General features: G+C 40.2%; 1 protein-coding gene across 1 annotated transcript in view; it reads right to left on the bottom strand.

Annotated features, from left to right (window-relative positions):
- Positions 1 to 24,190, bottom strand: part of DYNC2H1 (dynein cytoplasmic 2 heavy chain 1) — a 350,876-nt gene that overhangs the window by 218,564 nt on the left and 108,122 nt on the right. Inside the window, exons 42-55 of the mRNA XM_075198801.1 lie at positions 21,357 to 21,512; positions 19,651 to 19,910; positions 19,301 to 19,547; positions 18,147 to 18,298; positions 17,915 to 18,059; positions 15,849 to 15,951; positions 14,681 to 14,848; positions 13,707 to 13,837; positions 12,452 to 12,700; positions 7,242 to 7,350; positions 4,876 to 4,989; positions 3,949 to 4,091; positions 2,541 to 2,616; positions 2,299 to 2,453 (exon numbers count right to left, since the gene is read on the bottom strand). Of these exons, the coding sequence (XP_075054902.1) occupies positions 2,299 to 2,453; positions 2,541 to 2,616; positions 3,949 to 4,091; positions 4,876 to 4,989; positions 7,242 to 7,350; positions 12,452 to 12,700; positions 13,707 to 13,837; positions 14,681 to 14,848; positions 15,849 to 15,951; positions 17,915 to 18,059; positions 18,147 to 18,298; positions 19,301 to 19,547; positions 19,651 to 19,910; positions 21,357 to 21,512 (2,208 nt within the window). The remainder of the gene's footprint in view (positions 1 to 2,298; positions 2,454 to 2,540; positions 2,617 to 3,948; positions 4,092 to 4,875; positions 4,990 to 7,241; positions 7,351 to 12,451; positions 12,701 to 13,706; positions 13,838 to 14,680; positions 14,849 to 15,848; positions 15,952 to 17,914; positions 18,060 to 18,146; positions 18,299 to 19,300; positions 19,548 to 19,650; positions 19,911 to 21,356; positions 21,513 to 24,190) is intronic.

The following is a 24,190-nucleotide window of genomic DNA, read 5'->3' as shown; positions in this document are numbered from 1 at the left end:
GGAGGTTTCCCAACTTCATTAAAGGTGGTGGTAAGTCTACCTGCAAAGTTTAGCCCTATCAATCGTATTAATGCATTATAATGGTATCATAATACAACAGCTTTGTGATGTTCTGATATATTGGTCTTATGTTATTGTACTGTAAGGCAAAATTATATATATAGTTATTTTATTATTGTGGAATCATGCATTGCTGTAGTTGCAATGTAAAGGTATTCTTGAGGTGTTGGCATTGTTTTTACATGTAGTAGTCTCTCTGTTCTATGACGGGGGAGGGGAGTAACAAAGCTGTCATAGCTAAACAGACTCTAGGGGCGAAAATTGGGCTGCTCTACACCAATCGCCAGAGACCCAATGACAGCTCAGCAAGCTATGGCCCTGATCTAAATATAGCAACTCAGGGGTTATCCTTAGAGACCACCCGGTCAGGTTAGTGAACTGCGGCATTGATCTAACTTAAGCAACTAATCTGCATGTAAATAATAAGTTTAGCCGATACCTTTGGAGACCAACCTGTAAAATGCACAAGCTGAGGCCTTGATCTAATTATTGTTCAGTACTGAATTAGCCAACAGGCTGTGGCCTTAGTAAAAACTATCACATGAAAATGACAGATTATTCAGGAAGAAATCCTGGTTTTGTGTTACGCACGATGGTGCTGTAGGGAAACCAGCTGACCTGAGGCTTTATTTGTTTTGCAGCAGAAAAAATTATCATTACCCTTTATTTATAAGGTTCCACACAGCGCTGTACAAAGAGGAGACCATGCGGGGTAAAACAGTACAGAACAAAGACGAGTAATACCAAGACTCCAACAGCTACAAGTATAGCTGGTACCGTGAAGTTGAAGGTGAAGAAATGGTGTAGACACAGGAGGGAAGAGGGCCCTGCTCATAACAGCTTACATAGTAATATGCCCCATTGTATTTCAATAGTATATATGTGACAATCAAATATTTAAAGAAATAGCTTTCATCTCAGTAAAAGACAACATTTGTATATTTAGAACCTGCACTGTACATACTTCATACTATACAGATTTGCTAGCAATAATTTATTTTGCCTTGAAAATTTTAAATGAGTGAATTCACATTCTACCATGAACAATTAGCTATTTAGTGTGGATTGATATCATTAGAAGCCTATCTTTAGAAGTGTGGCCTTGTATGAGGAAGTCAGTAGGAGGGTAATCAGATCAATGCTGTGAGGTGAGGAGGGTGACATAGCCAAACACTCACAATCTAGAAGGACGAGTTTCCCACATTAATAAAATGATCCCCATAAAAGCAAACTCTACATCTGATAAAGATTAATAAAATCATATTCTTTTATCTGTGTTTTGTTAATATATCATCTGTACGCCTTGTTGTCATTTAGAATGCATTCATATTAGACCCTTTAATTGGGTAGGCGCTGCATGATATATGTATCCATCTAAGGTTACATGCCATAGCTGGTATTCATTAGTGCACATTATTAGGTTCATTAATCATAACATTACACATCGGTTATGATAATATTGTTATTATTGTCTTATATATTCGGTATGAATAATGAAAACTTTAATGATATTATTGGAAGGTGGACTGTAAGTGTTTTAATGGTACATTTATTACTCCAGAGATTCTAGGCAGGTGCTGGTGTATGTATTTTTAAGGTTCTCGTCGGAGGTTAGCCAGACTCTTGATTTCCAGTTGCCACCAAGCATACCGTAAACTCTCTAAGGGGCGTATTCAATTGTTCCTCCGGCCGCCGGAAAAACGAGCGCTCTAAAACTATTACCGTTTATACGGTAATTACCCGCTGAATTTCATCTCGCAGCTCCCTGAGCTGCGAGATGAAATTCAGCGAGTAAACTATTGTATTAACGTTTTTTGCGTGCAATATTACCGTATAAACGGTAATAGTTTTAACGCGCTCGTTTTTCCGGCGGCCGGAGGAACAATTGAATACCCCCCTAAGTGTCTATTCTTTTGTGTGTCTAAAAAGATCATAGAGCAGAACCTACAATGTACCATATTTTACTATGATACCTAATAAAGCATTCTTACACACAGTAGGTTATTAGTATAAAGAACCTTGTTATTTATTATTATACGCAGAATCTGCCACACTGGCTGTGTTGTCAATGCAAAATAAAATATGACCCAGGCTGTGTTATTTGGCAAAATGGTCCCAGGACCTGGTAAAGTAAGGCCAAACAAGCCATAAATATGCAATCTGGCAATGAGATCGTCATCTCCATAGGCTTTATGCAGCCAAATGATGGAAGCACACAGACCCCATGACTTACTGTACCTGTAAATGCTGCTGTTTCTTGGTCAGCTCTGTTTTCTTGCTGCTGAAGAGTGAGCCATAGACATGAAGGAAGGTCATGTATCGTCTTGGAGTGGCGCCGTGTGCTTTACAAGACTCATGGATCGTTAAGAAGGAGTTATAAAATTCAGCCTCCCCTTTAGAGACACAAATTGAAAAACCATGATAACAATATCTAGGCCATAACTGCTTAAATGTAGGACAGAGTAAGGCAATATACCTACCTGATGACGGCTTCTTGTACTCAGAGCGCTGGCTCTTCTCGGAACTTGTTGTGTCTGAAAATAACATTCTTGGAATCTGCAGCAAAATGTATAAAAATCAGAAAAAGTAGTTAACTAATCACCATGATAATTCAGAGTGCAGTACAAGCAAATCACCATGACAATTCAGAGTGCAGTACAAGCAAATCACCATGACAATTCAGAGTGCAGAACAAGCAAATCACTATGACAATTCAGAGTGCAGTACAAGCAAATCACCATGACAATTCAGAGTGCAGAACAAGCAAATCACCATGACAATTCAGAGTGCAGAACAAGCAAATCACCATGACAATTCAGAGTGCAGAACAAGCAAATCACCAGGACAATTCAGAGTGCAGTACAAGCAAATCCGCATTCTAAAATCTATTTCATCCCATCCCAGCAGCCTTCAGATCATGCAAGATGTACTGGTGTACAGTGACTGTAAATGCTACATCGATAGATTGAAGCCTAGCTTGTGCTGAAATAAAATCAAGGAGTAAGCAAAACTAAAAAAAAGTTTTATCAATGGCCAGTCTCTCCTTAATAAGGATTACAGTTACACGTCACTTATACCGCTTTCATACTGCCGCCCCGGCAATATCCTGGGTTTTTCAAGCCACGTTTTTGCCGGGGCTCGGAGTGTCCCAGCTCAGAAACACCATTCATACTGCCCCTCGGACCCGGGAATTTCCCGGGTTGACCCCATTCATACTGCACAAATCTGTGCCCTGGCAATTTGTGGGAATCATCACCAGAGCAGTTTTCATTGGCTGAAAAATGAAGACTGGATGCTGCTCCAGTGTTTAAATCCTGGCAGAAAAACCTGAACTTTGCTTCCTTTCACACAACTAGTATTTCCCAGACTTTGTACCTCTGTAATGTGGGATATCAGCTACATCAGACACCCAAATAAATACACAGCACTGCACTTTAATCAGGACAAGTAACCTTTAAAGGGAAATATACTCTATCTATTAGCATGATTTATATATATAAAAAAAGTACAATAGTGATGGTATGCCTTCTCTATATATCTCCAATCATGTATACCCAATGGTATATTTATGTATGTAATAGCCATTAATAAAATTTCTCTTTTCATATACATTCTTTGTATTCTCCTGCTTTAAATCCTCCAGAGACAGGCAGACAGCCAATCATCTTGTTTTCTGTGCAACCCGGGTTGAAAAACCCGGGTTGCACCATTCATAGTGCAGGCAACCCGGGTCCGACCCGGGAATTACCCCTCGATAAATCCCGGGTTGAAGACCCCGGTTCTTTGACTTGTACCATTCATACTGCACCAAGACCCGGGTCGTTTGAGCTCGCCCCGGGAAAAACCCGGGATTTTGGTGCAGTATGAATGGGGTATTAAATGACATACCTTTTTCATACTCCTATCAGACCAGCCCTCCATCCACTGCACGGAGCATTTCTTGTACAAAGCTGGGTTACTCTCGCAGTTTAGTGTGAAGTTTGTATTGGTGCAATCCATGATGAGGACAATGTGCAGGTTCTGCTGAACTCCTAGAATAATGTGAAACATCCCAGTGAGAGGAGTCTGCTTGTTGCAATACACATGTGGGTACACAAGGACAAGCTTTCAATTACCTACAAATTCTAAACTGAATTATTCCCAAAGCACAACGACTTTCTCACCACAAACATCGGTAATGTCAGTGTCTGTCCAGTGTAAATGTAAAATGTACTTACTGTAAATTATAAGGATATTAGCAGTTATTGAGAAGTTCCTAATACCACAGTACATGTGAAAAGTGACTTCTGTCTTTAAAGATCTTTATAATCTATACTAGGGGCAATATACCCTTGTAATAAACATGTTCCTAATACTGAGTACAGAGTTGATTACACCAATAATTTAAACAGGTTTTATTTACAGGAGGTTACACATGTATTAAAATTATTTTAGCAAGATAAAATCAGTGTCTAGTCCTAACTTAACAAAAATAAATGTTTTTCTAAATGACTTAGCGCTATGACCTACTATTGAGCAATTCTATTATATTAATGCCGTTAGTTTTATCATGCCTTACTGAGATATACGCTATTTTTACTGCTGAATATAGGGGACATTTCTGAAAGCTGGTGCAAGAGTAACTGTACAAAAAAAAGTGCTGTGACCCATAGCAGACAATCACACGTTTGCTTTCATTTGCTAAACTTTAGCAGAAAAATGAGTGTGTCCTATTGGTTGCTATAGGTTATATCACCTTCCTGTGTACCCGTATTCACAAATACTCCTGCTACTGTGTGATGCAGACATTTACCAGCCGAGAGGGGAAGTGCTTACTGTAAGTAAAATAGGCAAACAATGGTCCTGTAAACCCATCTTCAGACGCCTGGTCCTTTAGTGGTGATAACAGTGGCTCCAGCTCCTCCATAGTATATAAACCAGGAACCTCACCTGTATAAATGGGAAAATGTGCAGGCTGTGGTTACATTTGCGTGGGAAAGGACGCTGACTACAGTCCGTACATCAAATAGTCTTGAGGAAGAAATCACCATTCGAGATCATATCAAATTAATACACAGAAAAAAAAAAAAAATGCTATTATATACTCCTTGATCCCCAGAGTGGAGCAGGCACAAGGATAGAGAGCATGCGTTATGAAATGGGCTTGTCTGTGTCCCTCTACAATAAAGCAAATTTCATCCATCTGCGGTAGGGTGCACAGATGATGGGCTAAGTATCTGTCAATGGGAGCAGTTAAATGCAGTAGTAGCAAACATCTGGAAGACTTTCCTGACAAAAAACATTGTCAAGGGAGCACTTTGTTAGGGTAAGGTTAAACAGGTTAAATCCACACTGAGCACCGGCAGTGCAGAAAGGTGACCAAACAAGGCCCACACCTTGCAAGCAGAGCTTTATTTCTGGACCGAGACAACAAAAAAAAAAAAGCTAAGAGGGCAGGAGGTCACGGCCAGTCCTGTCTAGAAAGGGAGGGATAGGGATGAAAAATCTTTGGTGGGAACCCTCATTGTGTGCACCCGACAATATATGTCTTCCAAATCCTGTAATATATTTGCTTTGAGTATTATCTGAATAAGAGAGTCGGCAAAGTGTTTATTTTTAATTGTGGTTTTAAGAGCCATGCCACTGAAGCCAACTACTTCAGGTTATGATTAGGAAAAAAAATAATAAGAGTGATTGGGAAAGAAGGTCAGGCGAAAGAGAGATGCTGTGGCTGGTCAAGAGAGGTCAACCAGATTGGTGTACTAGGAAAGTCTGCCTCCAAGTTATACAACCAAAATGCAGATCACCAAAATGATGGAACAAAACGCTCCACCCGGTGCAGGATTCAACGTTGACCCTTTGTGCAGTAAGTGCCCCCTTATAGTTCAGGTTAGCCACTGCAACGGTGTTGTCCCTCTGCTCCCTGGTCACCTGGCCATAGAGGAGCGAAGTCCAGGGGTTCAGGGCTAGTTAAATGGCCCTGAGTCCCAAGGCATTAATCGGTGGGAAACTTCTGAGAAGTCTACATTCTTTGGGTCTCATGGTCAATGTACACCACTTCCACATCCTTCAAGTTTAGCTGTAAAGAAGCTTGAGAAACCTGTTCCACAAGTAATGCACTCTGAAGGGAGCATATGAGTGGATATGGAATCAATTCCAAAATGGAGAGCACAGTCTTCTCAAAAATTCTGCCCCCCAGTCTATACTTGGGTTGTAGATTATAGATCTTGGCAATCTACAAGTTGCTCTGCTTATCATAGAATCCAAGATACTTTCATCATGATCCGGAGACTGAGTGCACCCTGATGGTCCAGGTGAGCCACAACAGTGGTGTTCTCCATCTGAACCCTGGTCGTCTGGCTCTTAAGTAGCAACACATGGGCACTGAGGCCCAGATAAATTACACAGATTTTCAAAACACTGATCAGCAGAAAAACTCTTGAGGAGTCCACATCATTTGGATCTGTTGGCAAGAGTACACCACTCCCCATCCCTGAAGGCTGGCATCTGTAATGAAAACCTGCCAAACATTTAAATTGTAAATGTGCCTACTGGTTACTGGCGTTATATGGGCAGCAGAAGCTCACAACATTCCTGCCTTATCTAGTCCAATACAGCCACCATAAAAAAATCATGTTGTCTCAGACACTCTCCTCCTGGAAAGGATGCACTACAATGCCCAACTGAAGAACCTCCTTGTCCTGCTGAAGGGGTAGCAGAGTATGGATGCAGGATGACCAGCAAGTAAGAGACAAATATAAAGCAGAAGTGCCTGTGTCCACCTCCGATGCAAGGTACCGGAAGACATGGAGAGAAGCAGCACAGCAGAGGACTACACGGTACAGGACTCATCTACCCTATAATTCTCTGACTTCTACACATGGAATATAACCCACTCAGTATCTCTACTGTCTATGGAGAAAACATATTGTTGTTTTAATGAGAAAACACAAAAAACACATAAAACAAGAAATGAAAGACATAGAAGACTAAGAAAAAAGCAAAACTTCTATAAAATACAAACACTGTTATAAAATAAATTAATTAATTTAGTCTTCCTTTTTTGCTGTTTTTTTCTCATTATAAAAAAGTGCATGCTACTTCTCCAAACTGTAATGAGGGTAAATTAATCATTCCACTGAGTACAGCAGCCCCGGAGTACATTGGTGACACGTGAGGAAGGAGCTATCCTGTGACAGTACCTGATGACAGTAGGCTGTTGATCATCTCTAACATTGTTGGATGGACGTACTGATAGTCCTCAAGGAGAAACACAACTTGCTGTCCTTCAATGCCCGCCAACTGCATGACCTGAAGACAAAGGGAATCTGGGTATAACATCATGGCAGCAATAATAATCACAAACATTCATGTGGAAACTCAATGGCAGCAACAACTGCTCTGGCTGAGGGCTTAGAAAGTATTTCACAGTAAACTGTAGTTATACAAACTACTAATCTGTCCCTTTACAGAGAGTAACATAATTTCACTATGTCAGACCAGCTGCTGATGTAGATGAACTGTTATTATAAAGAGAGTTAACATTAATTAATTAAACAAACGTTGCAGACTATGGGATGACAAGATGTTAAATCTTACATTAGCATTGTAATTTCTGGAATTCTATAGAGAATGTCAGCGGTGAGCAATATTAAAGCTTGTGATCTTAAATATATACACAGATTTAACATTAATATAAGTTGCTGCACTCAATATATACATATATACAAAACCTTGTATTCTGGGTTCTACGTTTGGGCCATATTTACAAAATATGGTGTTTTGTTTTTCGCTTAAACTCATGACCAGACCAATTGTCAGACGTTCACAATGTGGCAGACAGACCGACATCTGCCCTTTAATTTCTTAGTTTATCCAACTGAAATGTCATATTTTTAGCCCCATAGTATTTCATATGGCATCATAAATAACTCAATAGGCTTTTTATTTGTCTATTGCTATTATTAGAGGGAACTTCACCCAGAAGGATGAATAAATAACTTGTGACATTGCATAAATAAATCCTAAGCTGTTAGTTAGTATTCATCTTGATTACAGGGAACCTAAATCAGTATTTGCTTTGCTCAAAGTATGAACATTATTTGGTCTAGAAAGAAAATGAGTATATTTTAGACTGATCATTTTTCTCCCACCAAGACGGAACGGTAAAGGGTTCGGCAAAAACTCAGAAATACCCAAACAACTAGGCCATCAAGACAGCAGTCCCTCCAAGGTATTCATCTGTGGATACTTTAAACATTTGTAACTGAATTTGTTTCCCTAACTTACAGAACATTTATGCAATAAAAATACTGCAGCCTTAACCAGAGATTGGACCCTCTGTTCCCAACACCCTCTACTTCCCCCACCCTTCCATTATTACACTGTTATTTTGTTTTATTGGATTTATAGTTATTTTTAATTTCTCCAGAGTTGAGAACAAAGATTTAATAGCGTTATCCAATGTGTACTTTTTGTACTGCATTATTAATGTGAGATTTGCTCCATGATTCAGGTGTAGATTCAACACGTTATTGTACAAAAGTTTAAAAATTTAATTAAAAAAGAAAATACTGCAGCATAAAAGTAATTTGAAATAAAGGAACACACACAATACATTCTGCTATACTTCTGCCGTTTTTGCAGATACCGAGTGTGTAGGTTCTGCTAACTGAACAGATGGCAGGGTCTGGAATCAATGGACTGCAGTTTGGTTTTCAGTGAACAATTTTTTCATTGCTGAATTTCTGGACCCATACTGAGTAGCAACACCACAAAAATGACTCCATGTAAAAAAAGAATACCTTTCCCTTCAAGGTATTTGTCTAGGGATCGCAGGTATACATTAGTGTTATATATGGGCAGCATGGTGGCGCAGTGGTTAGCACTTCTGCCTTACAGCACTGGGGTTATGAGGTTTATTCCCGACCATGGCCTTATCTTTGAGGAGTTTGTATGTTCTCCCTGTGTTTGCGTGGGTTTCCTCCGGGTGCTCCAGTTTCCTCCCACACTCCAAAAACTTACTGGTAGGTTAATTGGCTGCTAACAAATGGACCCTAGTCTCTGTCTGTCTGTGTGTATGTGTTAGGAAATTTAGACTGTAAGCCCCCATGAGGCAGGGACTGATGTGAGTTTTCTCTACAGCGCTGCGGAATTAGTGGCGCTATATAAATAAATGGTGATGATGATGCGTTGTTAGCAACAGGATTCCTGAGCTGCACTGGACTTTATGTGTTTTTTGCAGATAAATACTCCCTGTAGGGCAGTAGGGCAATACACATTACCCTACTGAATACACAGGCTGACAGACTGCTGCAAACTTAAGGAACACAAATATATGGTTTAATATGATAAAAATTTAATTGGTATCAGTCTATTATTTAAATTAATCTCGCCATCAAATAGTGCTCCTAGAAGTAACAGCTCATGCAGTGCTGTTGTTTACCTGTATATTGTTGCTAGGAAACCTAGAAGTCTCCATAAGCCTTTGCTTGTTTTAGTGTGGTTGCTCCACTTGACATTCTGAGCAGAAAACCTCCTACCAACACTGAAGAGTCCAAATAAGGCAAAACAGTGTGCCTGTAGGTGGGATTTTTGTTTCAGCATTTACCCATGTCATGCTATCTAAAACTGAATGAAAGGGTTACCATGTTAATGACATTCCCCAAGTAACTCGTACAGAAATGGGGAGGCTCAATAAGGAAACGAGGAAGGACCTTAAAAGTCTACCAAACCGCATTGTTTCAGTGAGGGCAGAAGAGGAGGCCCTCTGTCCCAACCAGAGACATGTTTGTCCCGCAGTTGGGAATGTTGGGGAAAAGGAGGTATGTAATGGGCAATCTAGCGCAGTCATCTGGGGGTGTAGATATGCCCCCAGTGTGACGTGACCACTCCCCCTGTCCCAATGGATGGGACAGACATGTTGGGAGGTATGGATGAGATTGAACTAAAGACTGTTTTTTCTCTAATTGTTTCCCAATAATCCTCTTCCGTCTCCACCCCAGAATTCTCTCCCATTCCCTCTCGTGCCTGTCCTGAGACACCAGGGGGTAAATGTATCAAGGTGCGTTTTTGCAAATCCAGCGATTTTCTCTGGAGAGTTGACACTCGCTGATGTATGCAGCTGAGATTTCATGTAATTGTGTTTCTGTCAAAATCGCTATTTCCAAAATCGATAGAGATCACACTCCCGACTGTTTGCCACTCAGGGGCGGGCTGGCCCGGGTGGCAGGGGGGCACCAGTCCCCCGGGCCGCTCAGTTGCATTGCTGTTAGGGCCGGCAGGAAGGCCGGCCGCCCCTCCGTTGCAAAATCTATTGATTTTGACCGGCGGCCGCCTCTCATTACATGGGATGCGGCTGCGTCAGCGCACAGGCGGCCGCATAGCGTGTCATGTGATGCGGCCGCCTGTGCGCCCCCGGGCTGATATATGCCAGCCCGCGCCTGTTGCCACTCTAGCTATACAAGTCTCAAATGTATGAAGCTACGATTAAACAAAGTCTCCTCAATTTGAATTAAAAACCGCTACATACAACACGCTGCAGCCTAGCAGCGTGTTTAGTAAACACATCAGTATTACACTGTCTGATTATACACCCGGTCCTGGCAGCTATCAAAAGTTTAAAAATAGATAAAAGTAAAAAAAAAAAAAAGCGTGTGGTCCCCCCCCCCGCTGGCCACTATTAATCCTAGTGCCAGCCTACTGCTGGCTATGTGAAAATCGGGGAAACAAATTGTGTGGGGTACACCCGATTTTCACTTAACCAGCACTAGGCAAACCTGCCGGGTGTGGGTGGCACTATAGGAGGGGGACACGTGGCAGGGGTCCCCCGCCATAATGGCAAACCAACTCCAGGCTGTTAAGTGCTGGTCTGGATTCCCTAGGAAGTGGGGTCCGCCGAAAACCAGATTTGATCCAAGATCTGGAATAATTAGACGAGGTCCTGTTTGTATTGGGGAGTCTGGGTTGTTCCATAAAGGAACTGTAGTAATATATCTGAACAGTCCCTACATACATGTTTTTTCCTTATATAATGATTGATAAAAATAGGTGATATAGACTCCTAAATACTTTCCAGTTTTGATTGCCATTTGCAATAAGATTGAGCAATAATGTTTTATTGAAGCGACATTCAATAGCATGGCCTCCGATGTAATATTTATATCCCAAAAGGGTACTATATAGATCCATTATTTTAAATAAGATTTGTAAGGATATTCTTGGTTGCTGAAGAGTGAGTGCACATCATCCACAAATAACATTTTAGATTCCTGTTCCCCACCATCACACAGTGTATATCCATTATCTCACCAGTATTACAAGAGTAAATATTAGGGGGAAATAGAAGACATCACTGTTTAATTCACTTTTTAATTATAGGGTCCAAAGGGACGCCACTGACCATGACTCTAGATCAGGGGTAGGCAACCTGCGGCTCTCCAGGGGTTGTGAAACTACAAATCCCAGCATGCCTTGCCACCTATCTGCTGGTTATCTACTGGCAAAGCATGCTGGGACTTGTAGTTTCACAACACCTGGAGAGCTGCAGGTTGCCTACCCCTGCTCTAGATGAAGGGTGTGAGTAAAGATTTCAACACCTGTAATAAAATGTAGCATTAGGGTTAGCATTGCGTTTAATATTGTTGCGTGGCGATAACTAGAACAGATAAGAATGTCTTTACCCTTCACGTGACTCAGTGATTCTAGAGCCTCCCCCTGGGGAAGGAGATACCTTGTAAGATTGTATTGAGTGACAGTGGGGAATCAAGATGTTGTCAAATCTTTTATAATAGGAGATCGAAAAGCCACCTGAGCTTGGAGCAGTGTCTGTCTTATTTCCCTTAAACTAGGCAATTTGTTGATCAGTGATTTCAGAATGAAATTGATCAACCCCCCTTGGAGAGACAACTTGGATAGATTTGCTACTGTGATAAATTTATCAATTCATTTTTCTTGCAGAGGCTCTTACAGTAAATGGTTGTGTAAGGATGAATAAATATATAAAGAAATTTGGGGGGAATTTAAGAGCGTATTAATCGGGGATCAAAAGTTTGAGCATCTTTGATTGCCAGCAGATTATCACATGATACTTTAGCTTGAAGTTTAGAAACAACAATTCTATGTGCTTTATCCCTTTTTCCCATAATAGCATTATCCCAGCCACCTAAGCTTGTTGGCTGCTTGGTTAGACAGGAAGAACCGTTGATAGATGATGATATTAAACTACAGATAAGGCAAACGGCACTAATCATCTTTTCTAATAAACACAGTTTATCTTTGTACTTGCTTTTAAATGGGGTCTATTCCAGCAATTGACGGGGTGATCTAAATTGTTTTTTCAATATATAATCTACTTGTGCTAATGCATAATGTGCTCTCGATGTCTAGATAACTCAGCTGTAATGACACTTACCTGCTTTAGATCATTCTTGAACTGTTTCAGCTCATATCCTCTGGAGATCTTTGGAGAGAAGAGCACAGCTCCGTGCATGTGACTGATGAGAGAAGTGACAGTTCTGCGGCCAACACCGCTCCGTCCTGCCAGGAGGAGGGAGCCCCCGGGAAAGCTCAGTACGCGGTCTACTCGGGACACGTAGTCCAGAACCTCATTGAAGAGAAGGATGTCCAGCTCCCGGTTATCCCGACTGAACTGAATGACTCCCTTGAAGGAATAATACACAGTTACCAAACAATAAAAATGTAAAGGTAATACACTGAACAGAGGACATCACGGCAAGGTTAGAGGCTGAGGTGTGACTCTATACATCTGCAGAAATAACAAACTTATTGTAGAAGTGATAGGTTAATAACAGCATTTAATAACAGCGTTTTATGTAAAGGACCTGGAAAGACATAAATGCTTAACAAACAAATGACATTGATATAAAGTTCCTTCTAAGTTATACTACACTGATGAGCACCGACACTGAATAACAGTACTCGGTTGGTGTTTCTAAACTCACTATAACCAAACTACAGGAATAATACACATCTCCGGTCTGAGGCTGCACAGGATACCTGAGCTCTATGTCACGGCACCTTCACCTTGAACACATTGTTCCAAGACATTCATCTACTTCTTACTCCTAAATGCAGCAACATTTTTTTTAGGACATATCAGTTTAAGAAACAAATAATGTAAACATAAACTCCTATACAAATCTACAAACACCCAATCACACATACATAGCATCCTAGAGGTTAGGAGACCCATACAAATCAATAGCAGAATCAGAAAATAATCAATGGAGAAAGAACTGGCAGTTATGCTACACTGCTGGACACTACCATCATCATCATCAATTTATATAGCGCCAGTAATTCTGCAGCGATGTACAGAGAACTCACTCACATCAGTCCCTGCCCCCATTGGGGCTTACAGTCTAAATTTCCCAACATACATACACATAGACCGAGAAAGACTAAGGTCATTTTAATAGCAGCTAATTAACCTACCAGTATGTTTTTGGAGTGTGGGAGGAAACTGGAGCAACTGGAGGAAACTGACACGCACACGGGGAGAACATACAAACTCCACACAGATAAGGCCATGGTTGGGAATCGAACTCATGACCCCAGTGCTGTGAGGCAGAACTGCTAATTACAAGCAATTAATTGCTTTCTTTAAAACTACATAGAAAGAAGTCAAAATAAATCCACACACAAACCTTGTTAATGACATCTTTAAAGTCGGCAGAATTCAACCTTCCGAGTGGACGTCCATGGGGAGGTAACGGCTGTCCTGGGGCAAGCACTGCTCCCACCTCATGCAGCGCTCCCCATGTTACATAAAAACAGCCTAAAGCATGGCAACAACAGCAGAAGTAAACATAAAAGTAGTAACATACCAGCACGCAATAGAAGCAATTACTTTTTACTCACATCATAAATACACATGGATTAAAAAGGGTTAGCTTAAAGCTCTGGCATTCACAGTGTTTCTATACAGTATAGTAAAATAGAAAATGTGTCAAAGTGTGTATAATAATATATTTATCATAGCTATCAATAACAAATACACTTTTAGAAGGACTCTTAACCCTTTGTCGCAGGGACACAAAGTTATGTTTAGGGGTCATCTGTTACGTTTCATTACTAATATACAACCTTTAGATTATTGTATGCATATATATATATATATATAGGAATTTTCAGGACTAACTATAATGGTCGATAATACAGAATAGCTTTGCATGATAAGCCCAACCTAAATGACGTTACATCACATGCTTTAGGTCCTGACCCATCATTTAAGAACCTTTGATCTATGAATAGCAAAATATTCATAATACCACATCTTATAATCTTAAAGGTTTATGCCCACCAGACTTAATAGTTAATATAATATGTTTAAGTAATTAGAAGTGTAAAGAAATAAAAAAAATTATGTTTGCATATTGTGTGTGGGATTTTATTGAGTGAATCATTGACAGACAAAGAGGCTTTGTTGTCCTGGATGTTTTCAATAGGTGTATTTTCATCTTAACATTGATCTTTATGCTGTGATTGCGAAAACAGCGCCTCACTTTCTGAGTGAATGGAAACAATTAGGTTGTATATATATATATATATATCTGTCGGCACAAAGAGATGGAAAACCAGAAGGAATGATCTTGGATATTGGCTTTGGATGCAATCACACCTGACACGTTGTCTAGGACATCTGAGCCCCAGTCTCCTTGCAGCACCGATATTAAAATATTGTCAAAAACGTTCAGCTCTTTGGAGGTCACAATCCTGTCCCGGAACAATCTGCGGCCCTCATACGCCACAATTTCCAGAACACGGTCTTGTGATGGTTTCGCAGATTCTTAGGTGTAATAAAACATTTGGTTAGTGTCATTTCCCAGTGTGTCAGACTGCCAGATGTACTGAAATAGATTACATAGCATAGAACTTACCAATGAAATAGAAGCGTAAGGGGAGAAGATAAAAGTACAGAACATTAGAAGAAGAACAAGACAGTATGAAAAGAGTAAAACATGGAATTATTATCACTGCACTTTACAAATAAACCACAAACTTAAAACAGAGGAGAAACCTGTGGAATTAATATTACAATGTACAAGGGTGAGAGATATTGACTTTATTGTAGGTATGAATGTGGTAATGATTGGCCGTTCCAAACACCCTCCCGAGATACCAAATAGACACTATTACCATATATTTCAGATAAATAAATGAAGCAGTGAGCAGTCCGTGCTCTAACAAAGACTGCAACTACAAGAACAAAGGCATTCCCCATAGAATAAGGGTACAAGATCCTTGCATCAGAACATATGCCTAACAAGATCACATATTAGGATTAGTAAATATCTAAAGATACCAGAGAGTATTTGTTAAAAAGAAAAGGTTGAGCAATCTTAGTCCAGCAAAGTCAGCGCCAAGCAGAGTGGATTCCCCAAAAAGATACACTGGAAAAATACACTGATTTCACATGTGAATACAAATAACAAACCAAATAAGCTGCATTTATCCAACGCTAAGACATATCATATCTGTTACCATATTTTTTTGATTCAGAAGCACATAGGTAATTAGCAGGGGGCAATTTAAGCAGCAATTTTTTTTTACATAAAAACATTCCCACTGTGTAATAATATAATCTGACTTATCCCTTACACTGAATGCAATGTCTTCGTGTTGAGGATATAACACATACATTTGGCCACAGCTTTCCTTGTAACAATACTTTCAATAAGGAGGATATGGTTTACAGTTACATCAGCACAGTTGGACGTCATGTACAACACAATAGTACACAGTAAGGATCGTGGAACTACAAACAGTAAGAGAAGAAAAGCACCTACCTGCAGTTAGATCATATCTAAACAGTCCCAGAATCCACCTTGTAAGGATACAGGGCGTGAACAGATAATGACTATGATCATCAACCGAAAACTTCATCCGAACCTAAACATAAAAAAATGGATAGAAAAATGTAATATCTACGTTCATTAAACATATGAATTTACACACCAGTGAGTACAGAAAAGTGTGACAAAGTGACAACTACTGCGTTTAGCAATATTACAAATACATATTTTTTTTTAGAGTAGATCCACCAACAATATCAAATGTTTAACATGGGATAACATTTACTACGGTGAGACAAATGTGGGTGTGTTCCTAGAGTCTAAGGGTGTGCTTGTCGACAGTGGTAATGTTGGTGCACCTCCCTCTGTATTTCCTATTGGTATACAGGGGAAAGTTCACAGCAGAGGGGTATCAACATCACCCCCGCCTGTTAGAAAGAAGCCAGCAGAGGTAACATACAGAAGAGCAGTACAGGACTGTGGAATGCTAAAGGGACCCAGTGGAACAAAACAATGCTGTGACCCAGGTAAGTCAAGCTATGGATTTTATCTTAACATAGTAAATGTAGCTTAATATTCCATGTTACATTTTGGGTGGAGTTCTTTTATCTGGTAGTCTCAGCCAGTCTGTGAGGTTTAAAAGCCTGGAGGAAGACCCTGGTTCAACTCTGGAGGAGATGGACAAGGCAGGAAAGTTAAAAATGCTTTGGAAAGCAATGGAGAAGTGAATTAAACATCTGGATGAGCATGTCATAGGAGCCATGATCTGCGCTCAGTCTTGCATTCCCATTCCCAGCAGTTTTGAGCCTCCCATTTTATCCACTCCTCCCAAAAAATCAAAACTTGGGTTCTTTCCAGGCTTTAAAAAAAAGTGTAGACAGAAGGGGATTATCAGGTAAGGGTGGTCACCAACTTATTTGCTACATTGTCCTAAAGTGGACAACTACTTTAATCAATATGATTACAAGTTAAATAACATTGATACATACAGGCTACAAAGGAAACCTTCACAATACAGTAAATGTGTTTCTCCACTTTGTTGCTTTAAACTGCAGTGTAACATAGGTGGCCACAGAAATCATTTACTCATAAGGACTTATGAATGAGAAATAGACCACACTGCATTCCAAGTGCATGTTCTGTATCCACATGGACTGTGCCATTGGAACTTGCATATACTATTATTTAAATTGATAGAGCACTAACACATCCTAGTGCACGGTGCAAAGCTAATAGCACATATAGAGATATATTATAGATTCAAAGCACAGTAGAGTAGATGAAGAGGACACTTTTGCAATATAAAGGAAAGGGAAAGGTGCACAAGGATTAAGCTACAATAATCATTAGATAATAAAATCAGATGCACTTAGTGGGAATGTCTATTGTAAATAAGCACTATAAACCCCTGAAGTGAAATTGAGTAACAGTATATGTGAAAGTTATAGTGATTGTATCAGTTAAAACTAACAGGTTACTGATCAGCTGATACATATTTACAAGAGATGAGTTTCCAAGCATCATTTGAAGGACTGGTGACTAGGTGAGTGTCTGGTGGAGAGAGTTCCATGAGATGGGTGCAGCACAAGAGAAGTTTTGCAGATGTGAATATGAGGGAGTGATCAAGGAAGATGACATATGAAGTCAATCACTTACCTGTGGCAGTGTTTGAAGGAGCATCTGGAAAGAAGGTAAGTGGTGGAATGTGAGGCAGCTTTGTGGAGAGCTTTCTGGTTTTAAGACCTAGGGGTAAATTTATCAAGCTGCGGGTTTGAAAAAGTGGAGATGTTGCCTAGAGCAACCAATCAGATTATAGCTGTCATTTTGTAGAATGTACTAAATAAATGATAACTAGAATCTGATTGGTTGCTGTAGCCAACATCTACACTTTTTCAAACCCGCAGCTTGATAAATTTACCCCCAAGACTTTGAGTTGCACTCTTCAGAGAATGAGAAACCAATTATAGACAATGACAGAGAAATTGTACCAGAGGTAGATACGATGGAAGCATTCAGTTCAGACTGGAGACAGCAATAGAGGTGTATACAACAGCATTTACCTGTTCATAAACTTGAACCATTGACCCTGCTAATTGGTGGATTTTTGATACAGAACTCCATACTGGGTGTTTCTTTAGATTCTGGTGAAGCACTGGCTCTAAATATGAACTGCAAATTGTTTGCAATTGCTCTCTTTCAGGATAACTGCACACAATGAAATAGAAAAATAATTCAAAACAGATACATTTGAAATAATGGGATACTTTGATCATAACCTGTAGAAATACTTACTCGATTGCACATATACGAACCACCGAGGTGAATCTGGTTGTCAGTTTATGCCGCCCAATGGTGCCACCGGCAGACATGGATGCCACAATCTGAATGTTTTCTAGGCCGACCCACTCAAGATTATCATCATAGAAGCCATGATATGTTAGAATCTTAGAAAAAAGGTGTGCACAACATGAACAATATCCACAGAACCAAATCTTACGCCACATTTTTCCAAAATGGACTTTCAACCCAAAAAATTATTACAAACTTAATTGATTTACAGTACAAGCATTAAATGCATTTTAAAGCCACCTATAATTGTTTTCGAGAGCTCAGTGAAAATCACTGTAATAACTAGTTTTTTTCCTTTTGCACTATTTGCAATAAAGCAAATTCATTTATAACCCTTGTTTTGCTTTTATTTATTTATCATATTAATGGAGACATCTCACCTGAGCACATCTCTATTTAAACCTAACTTTTCTTTGCATATGAATAAATGAACCCTCAAAGAGGGAGCGAGAAAGGGAGATCTAAAAAGCAAACTAAAACAATTGGAAAATTCTGCTGAAACGTAATATTCTAATAAAATGGCAAACAAAATAATTTATCTAATAAATATTGCAATTATTTAAAACAAATATTCAAATATCTAGTCCAGGGTTTCCTAGCAGTGCAGGTTTTCCAGATGACAAGTGAAATAATTAGTACCACCTGTGGATCTGTTACAATGTGTCAAGTCAGTAATGTGCTCCAGCAAGGAGATATGGAAAACCTGCAGTTAGGAGGCCCTGAGGATTGGATTTGGGAAACCGTGATCTAGTATATGAAGGTGATTGCCATTTAAAATTGAACCCAATTTTTTAAGATTTTTTAACTGTCGGTTCCCTTGATTGTTTTTGTGATTTTATCTAATACAACTGCACACTCACTACCCTAAAGATAAAACATAAAACTGAACTATCTACAATGGGGTACAGAGTCCTCTGTCCTAAACTCCTATAGGAAAGATTCCAGAAGGGTGGAGACGACTATTTATGGAAACAGGAGCTTCTATTTTTGGTTTGTCCTGTCTCCTGTGATCGCAGCTACACGATAACCTTCATATTGCACTGACAGGTAGGGCTGACAGAGAATGATAAATATAAACAGACCAATATCCTGCTCACCTGCTGTAAAAATGCCACCAATGTGTTGGTGCCCCATTTGTCGGGTTTGGGGAGGTTGATATCTTTTAAATACAAGACCAATCTCTCGCAGTCTTTTGGCCTATAGACTCGGCCTGTGTTAGTGGTGATTACTAGGCAGGTCTGCATGAGCTTCTGTAAGACATGACGAGAAGATGTCTGTGCGCTGCAATGGACTACAGCGATGTGCGTGGACCGGAGCTGGGAAAATGCATAGAGCAGCAGCATTCTGAAAAACAAAGTTATAGTCATGATGATAAAGACAAACACACCCCTGCCTAAATCAGGACAGTACACAATGCAGAGATCTAATGTACTGCAGTATGGCTTACCCCTTTCCACAGCCTTCTGGTCCAACTAGTAGGAAGGGCTGCTTGGTGTCAGAGCCCAGCCATGGTCTGAAATAGTCCAGTCCTCTCTGGATGTCAGGAGTTCTGATAACCGGGAGAGCCTGAGGATTACTAAAGTCTTCAATACTCAAATTTTGAGGTTTTTCAAGGGTGTAGGACATTAAGCGTCCCGTTTTAATGTCATAATATGTTTCCAATGGTTTGCGGGGATCAGGGGGAGATTCCCGAGCCCAGCTGAAAACCTTCAGAGAAAAAGTAGTAAAAATGTAAAGATCATATTTTGCAGACTATAAAACAGAGCAAAATAAGGAAAAAGAATTTCAGGACAGATACACTAAAGACACACAGTGTCATACATTTATTTAGACACACACACACACACACAGCATATTTATAAAGACAAATATATAGGCACACACTGTGTTGTTTGTCCAGCTTGTTTTTTTTTCAGCCATTTTAAAAGAAACTCCCTTTCTTTCTCTCCCTACCCCAGCCCACTGCCTTGCTTTCTCTCTCTCTCCCGTCCACTTGCTCGCTTTCTTCCCTCCCCTGTACACTGACTCGCTTTCTCTCTCTCTTGTCCACTGGCTCGCTTTCTTCCCTTTCCCACCCACCGGCTCGCTTTTTCCATCTCTCGACCACAGGCATGCGTTCTTCCCTCTTCCATCCAGCGGCTCGCTTTTTCTCTCTGCTGCCCACCGACACGCGTTCTTCCCTCTCCTGCCCACCGACACGCGTTCTTCCCTCTCCTGCCCACCGACACGCGTTCTTCCCTCTCCTGCCCACTGGCTCGCTTTCTCCCTCTCCTGCCCACAGGCCTGCTTTCTCCCTCTCCTGCCCACTGGCCTGCTTTCTCCCTCTCCTGCCCACTGGCTCGCTTTCTCTCTCTCCCGCCCACTGGCCCGCTTTCTCTCTCTCCCGCCCACTGGCCCGCTTTCTCTTTCCTCCAGACAGTTCTCTGTCTGCAGCAGAGGAGCCAATTTAGAGGAATTTAGAGCAGAATGCCATCAGGAAGGAATCCGTTTTCTGTTGTAGGAACAATGTAGCAGCTCCTTTGTACATTTGACTATTATTATTATTGTTGTTTACTTATTGATTTTGTTGATAGGTGCTACAGTACTGCGCAACAATACTGGGTCTTAATAACGTGTCTTATAATCTGAAAATTAAGATAAATACACTGAAATTGGCATACAGGGGGAAGGTCACAAGTCACAATCTTTTGATTGTGTTTGGTCCTCCCGCTCATCACCTCAACGCCCCTTCCCGCGGTTTCTTTAAGAGGAGTGGAGGAGTCTAGGGAAAAATGGCTGCACTGACATATCCCAGGGCTCCAGCTAGGGAAAGGACATCTTTGTAAAGTCTCTTACTATGTGGTAGTGCAGTATTACAGCACTTCTCCAATGACCATGTTACAGAAAAAACATGTCTCTGAACATGTTAAAGAGCTGAATAAAAGTATTGTTAAAATTTATAAAATTTGCTTGGTGACTTCATATATACACAACATATTAATTTACCTGCAACAGGCCAGACCTGGCACATGACAAGCATAACTTGCTAGGAAGAGGACATATAAAGAACTGTCATCATTTCTGCCCCTACATACTCTCGCACACGTCTTTGCACAGTGGAAGCGAGGTGTTGTTCTGATAAACACTCCTCATCTGTTTGGTTTCCTGAATTACCTCTTTGGCAAAGTCATTTCTGGACTTCATATTGAGATTTCCTCCAAGGCCTCGGATCAGACTAATAATGAACTGACTCCGGTCAGTGCCGCCATGAAGGTGAGACAATCCATTCATTACCGTGCCAATAAGACTGGTTTCCACCACAAAGTCATTCTGTAGAGAGGATGTACAATCAAAGGATTTACAGTCATTGACTTACCTTCACAACATAATGATGCATCATATACATTTTATGTAATATTATATAGAATAACTATAATATTAGAAGTTGTTTTTGCAACACAGATATGTATAAATACATTTCATGTATTACGATTAAAAGTTAATTGAAGATTGGCATTGCAGCAATATTATTATACAGTATTCCTTTCTCCATTGTTCTATAGAAACACTAGACACCCAAAACTATAATGCTTCAGAAAGGGGAAATCCTATTCCTACGAAGATCTCTCCTCTCTCTCCCAAACATGTGCAGCACACACTTCAACACGGATCTAAAAGCGGAAACCATTGTTTCCCATAACCGCATACCCACTGATGGGGACAACTGTATTAATCTGCGCATTTTTGCAACTGGCCGATATTTGGCGACTTTGCAGGGGACATTTAAAGCAGCAATGGTTTTAAGGGCAAAACTTGCCTTTAAAGCTATTGCCGCTTTAAATTTCACTTGCAAAGTCGCCGACTATCGGCTAGTAGGTTAATACATTCACCTCATGATGTTACTGGCGTTCGGGAATCTTATGGTTTGATCAACGTGACCTAAACTATTCAATGCGCTTAATGCAAACACACTGAGATCTAGGCGGTGATCTCTACTGACCTCTCAAGTGCAAGTTAAACAACGCATTTTAAAAGTTTCCATTTGAGATGGTTCACTGGTGTTTTTTAATGCAAAAAGTCCTAACTAACTGTAAAACTTGAGTTGCGCATCCACACTTGCACATTAATTAAATGCACTGCTGTATATGTGCATATTTCTCTGGATTCTGTATTAATTACACTTCGATGCACATTAAAACTTAAGTTTTTGGGGGGATTTTTTTATGGCTAATATCAGGTCTTAACCTCTTCCTGGCAGGTTTTTCAGGCCTACTCGTGGTTCAGTAAACTCTGCAGTATCATATATAGTTAAGCACACCTTCAAATATACACAATATCCAGCTCTCTAAAATTTCTTTTTTGTTCTGTAAAACAAAATCTGTTTTTTTGCACACAGCTTGCTAAATGCAATTATTATTAAGGATTGCCAATCTCCCCACTCCGTTCTGTCCATCGGAGTTCTATATTCTGTGATGGCTGTAAATGTTCCTATATATCCAATGCACGCTGTAACACTGTCAGATACATGTAGCGCACTGCCACTGCTGTGTGCCTGCAAACTCTGGGCCTGATCCATTAAAGGTCGCAAAAAACAAACGCTTTTTTCAATTTTATCCCACGTAAAATACAGTTATTAGAATGTTATTAATGTCTACTCTACATAAAGTGTATTTTTACAATTGCTGCTGATTGCAAACACATGTTGTAGCATGCATACACGGCAGTCATTACTACCACTCGGCACTTACACCTGACCTGTAACTGATATGACTGAAAAACAAAGACCTTAGAGATGCCCAAAGCTTGAATAGCTGAATGCACTCGAGCTTGGCACGTCCTTACTGTACATTGACTTAGGACTAGATTTACTAAGCTGCGGGTTTGAAAAAGTGGGGATGTTGCCTATAGCAACCAATCAGATTCTAGCTGTCATTTATTTAGTACCTTCTACAAAATGACAGCTAAAATCTGATTGGTTGCTATAGGCAACATCTCCACTTTTTCAAACCCGCAGCTTAGTAAATCTAGCCCTTAGTGTATACGACCATTCCCCTTCCCATTCTGCCCCAAAAATCATAGGCTGTTGTAAGGGTCCTTTGTGCTTGAAGATGAATTGGATGTTCTTACGTTCACTGGTGTATGGTCTAGTACTAGACATACGCAGCGTGATCTTACGCAAAATTCGTCAGGTTGCAGCGTGATCTTACGCAAAATTCGTCAGGTATCGGCATTTACGTTCCTTAATGAATCAGGCCCTGTGTGTAGCCACAGGACAACACTGAACCACAGACACCATGGTAAATGGCTGAATAGGTTGATACCAAAGTGCAAGTAAGTACTGTCCACACACTGATCTCTAGACACTGTTCACTTATGGGCAACCAGTGTCTAAGATCCATACAAGCTATTACTAATGCAGGTAAACAACATATCAATATGCTAATAATGTAAGTGAGATAGAGCTCGGTGTCTCCCACTCCTGAACATTAATGTGCAGTGTATGTTGCAGCTATTTTATTAGCATCTTGTTCTGATGTTAAATGTAACGCTTAAGACCTTCAAGACTGCTGCCTACTGATTTAGTACATAAATTCAATCACATAGCACTGGGTATAAGTATAGTATCCTTTTCATTAAAACTGAAACATGAAATCCATATTTTTATTGACAAATGCAAATTATAGAGATGTGACTTCCCTTTACTCATGTTCTATAGCATCTTAAATTGTAACTGTGAAAATGAAAAAGCAGAAAGTGCACGGATATATTAAACTGCTATTTATCCAGAGGGAGAAACACTTTATCTCAGCCAGTAATGTCCGCTCCACACTAGTATTTAATATGCTATGAAACTGCGCAGATGGTGGCTTCTGGCAAAAAGTCTCATTACAAGCATTCAGGAGTTTCACCCACGGCCAATTTCATTTTGATCAGTCCTTTAAAGTAAGCAGCAATCACCTCCTTCTGTACTATTTATGAAGGGAGCATTGGCTTTAAATTTGCAGGCA

This window comes from Mixophyes fleayi, chromosome 2 (genome assembly GCF_038048845.1).
Source record: "Mixophyes fleayi isolate aMixFle1 chromosome 2, aMixFle1.hap1, whole genome shotgun sequence".
NCBI classification, from domain to species: domain Eukaryota; kingdom Metazoa; phylum Chordata; class Amphibia; order Anura; family Limnodynastidae; genus Mixophyes; species Mixophyes fleayi.
Note: the sequence above shows the minus strand (reverse complement) of the source record. Positions and strands in the feature narration are given on the sequence as shown.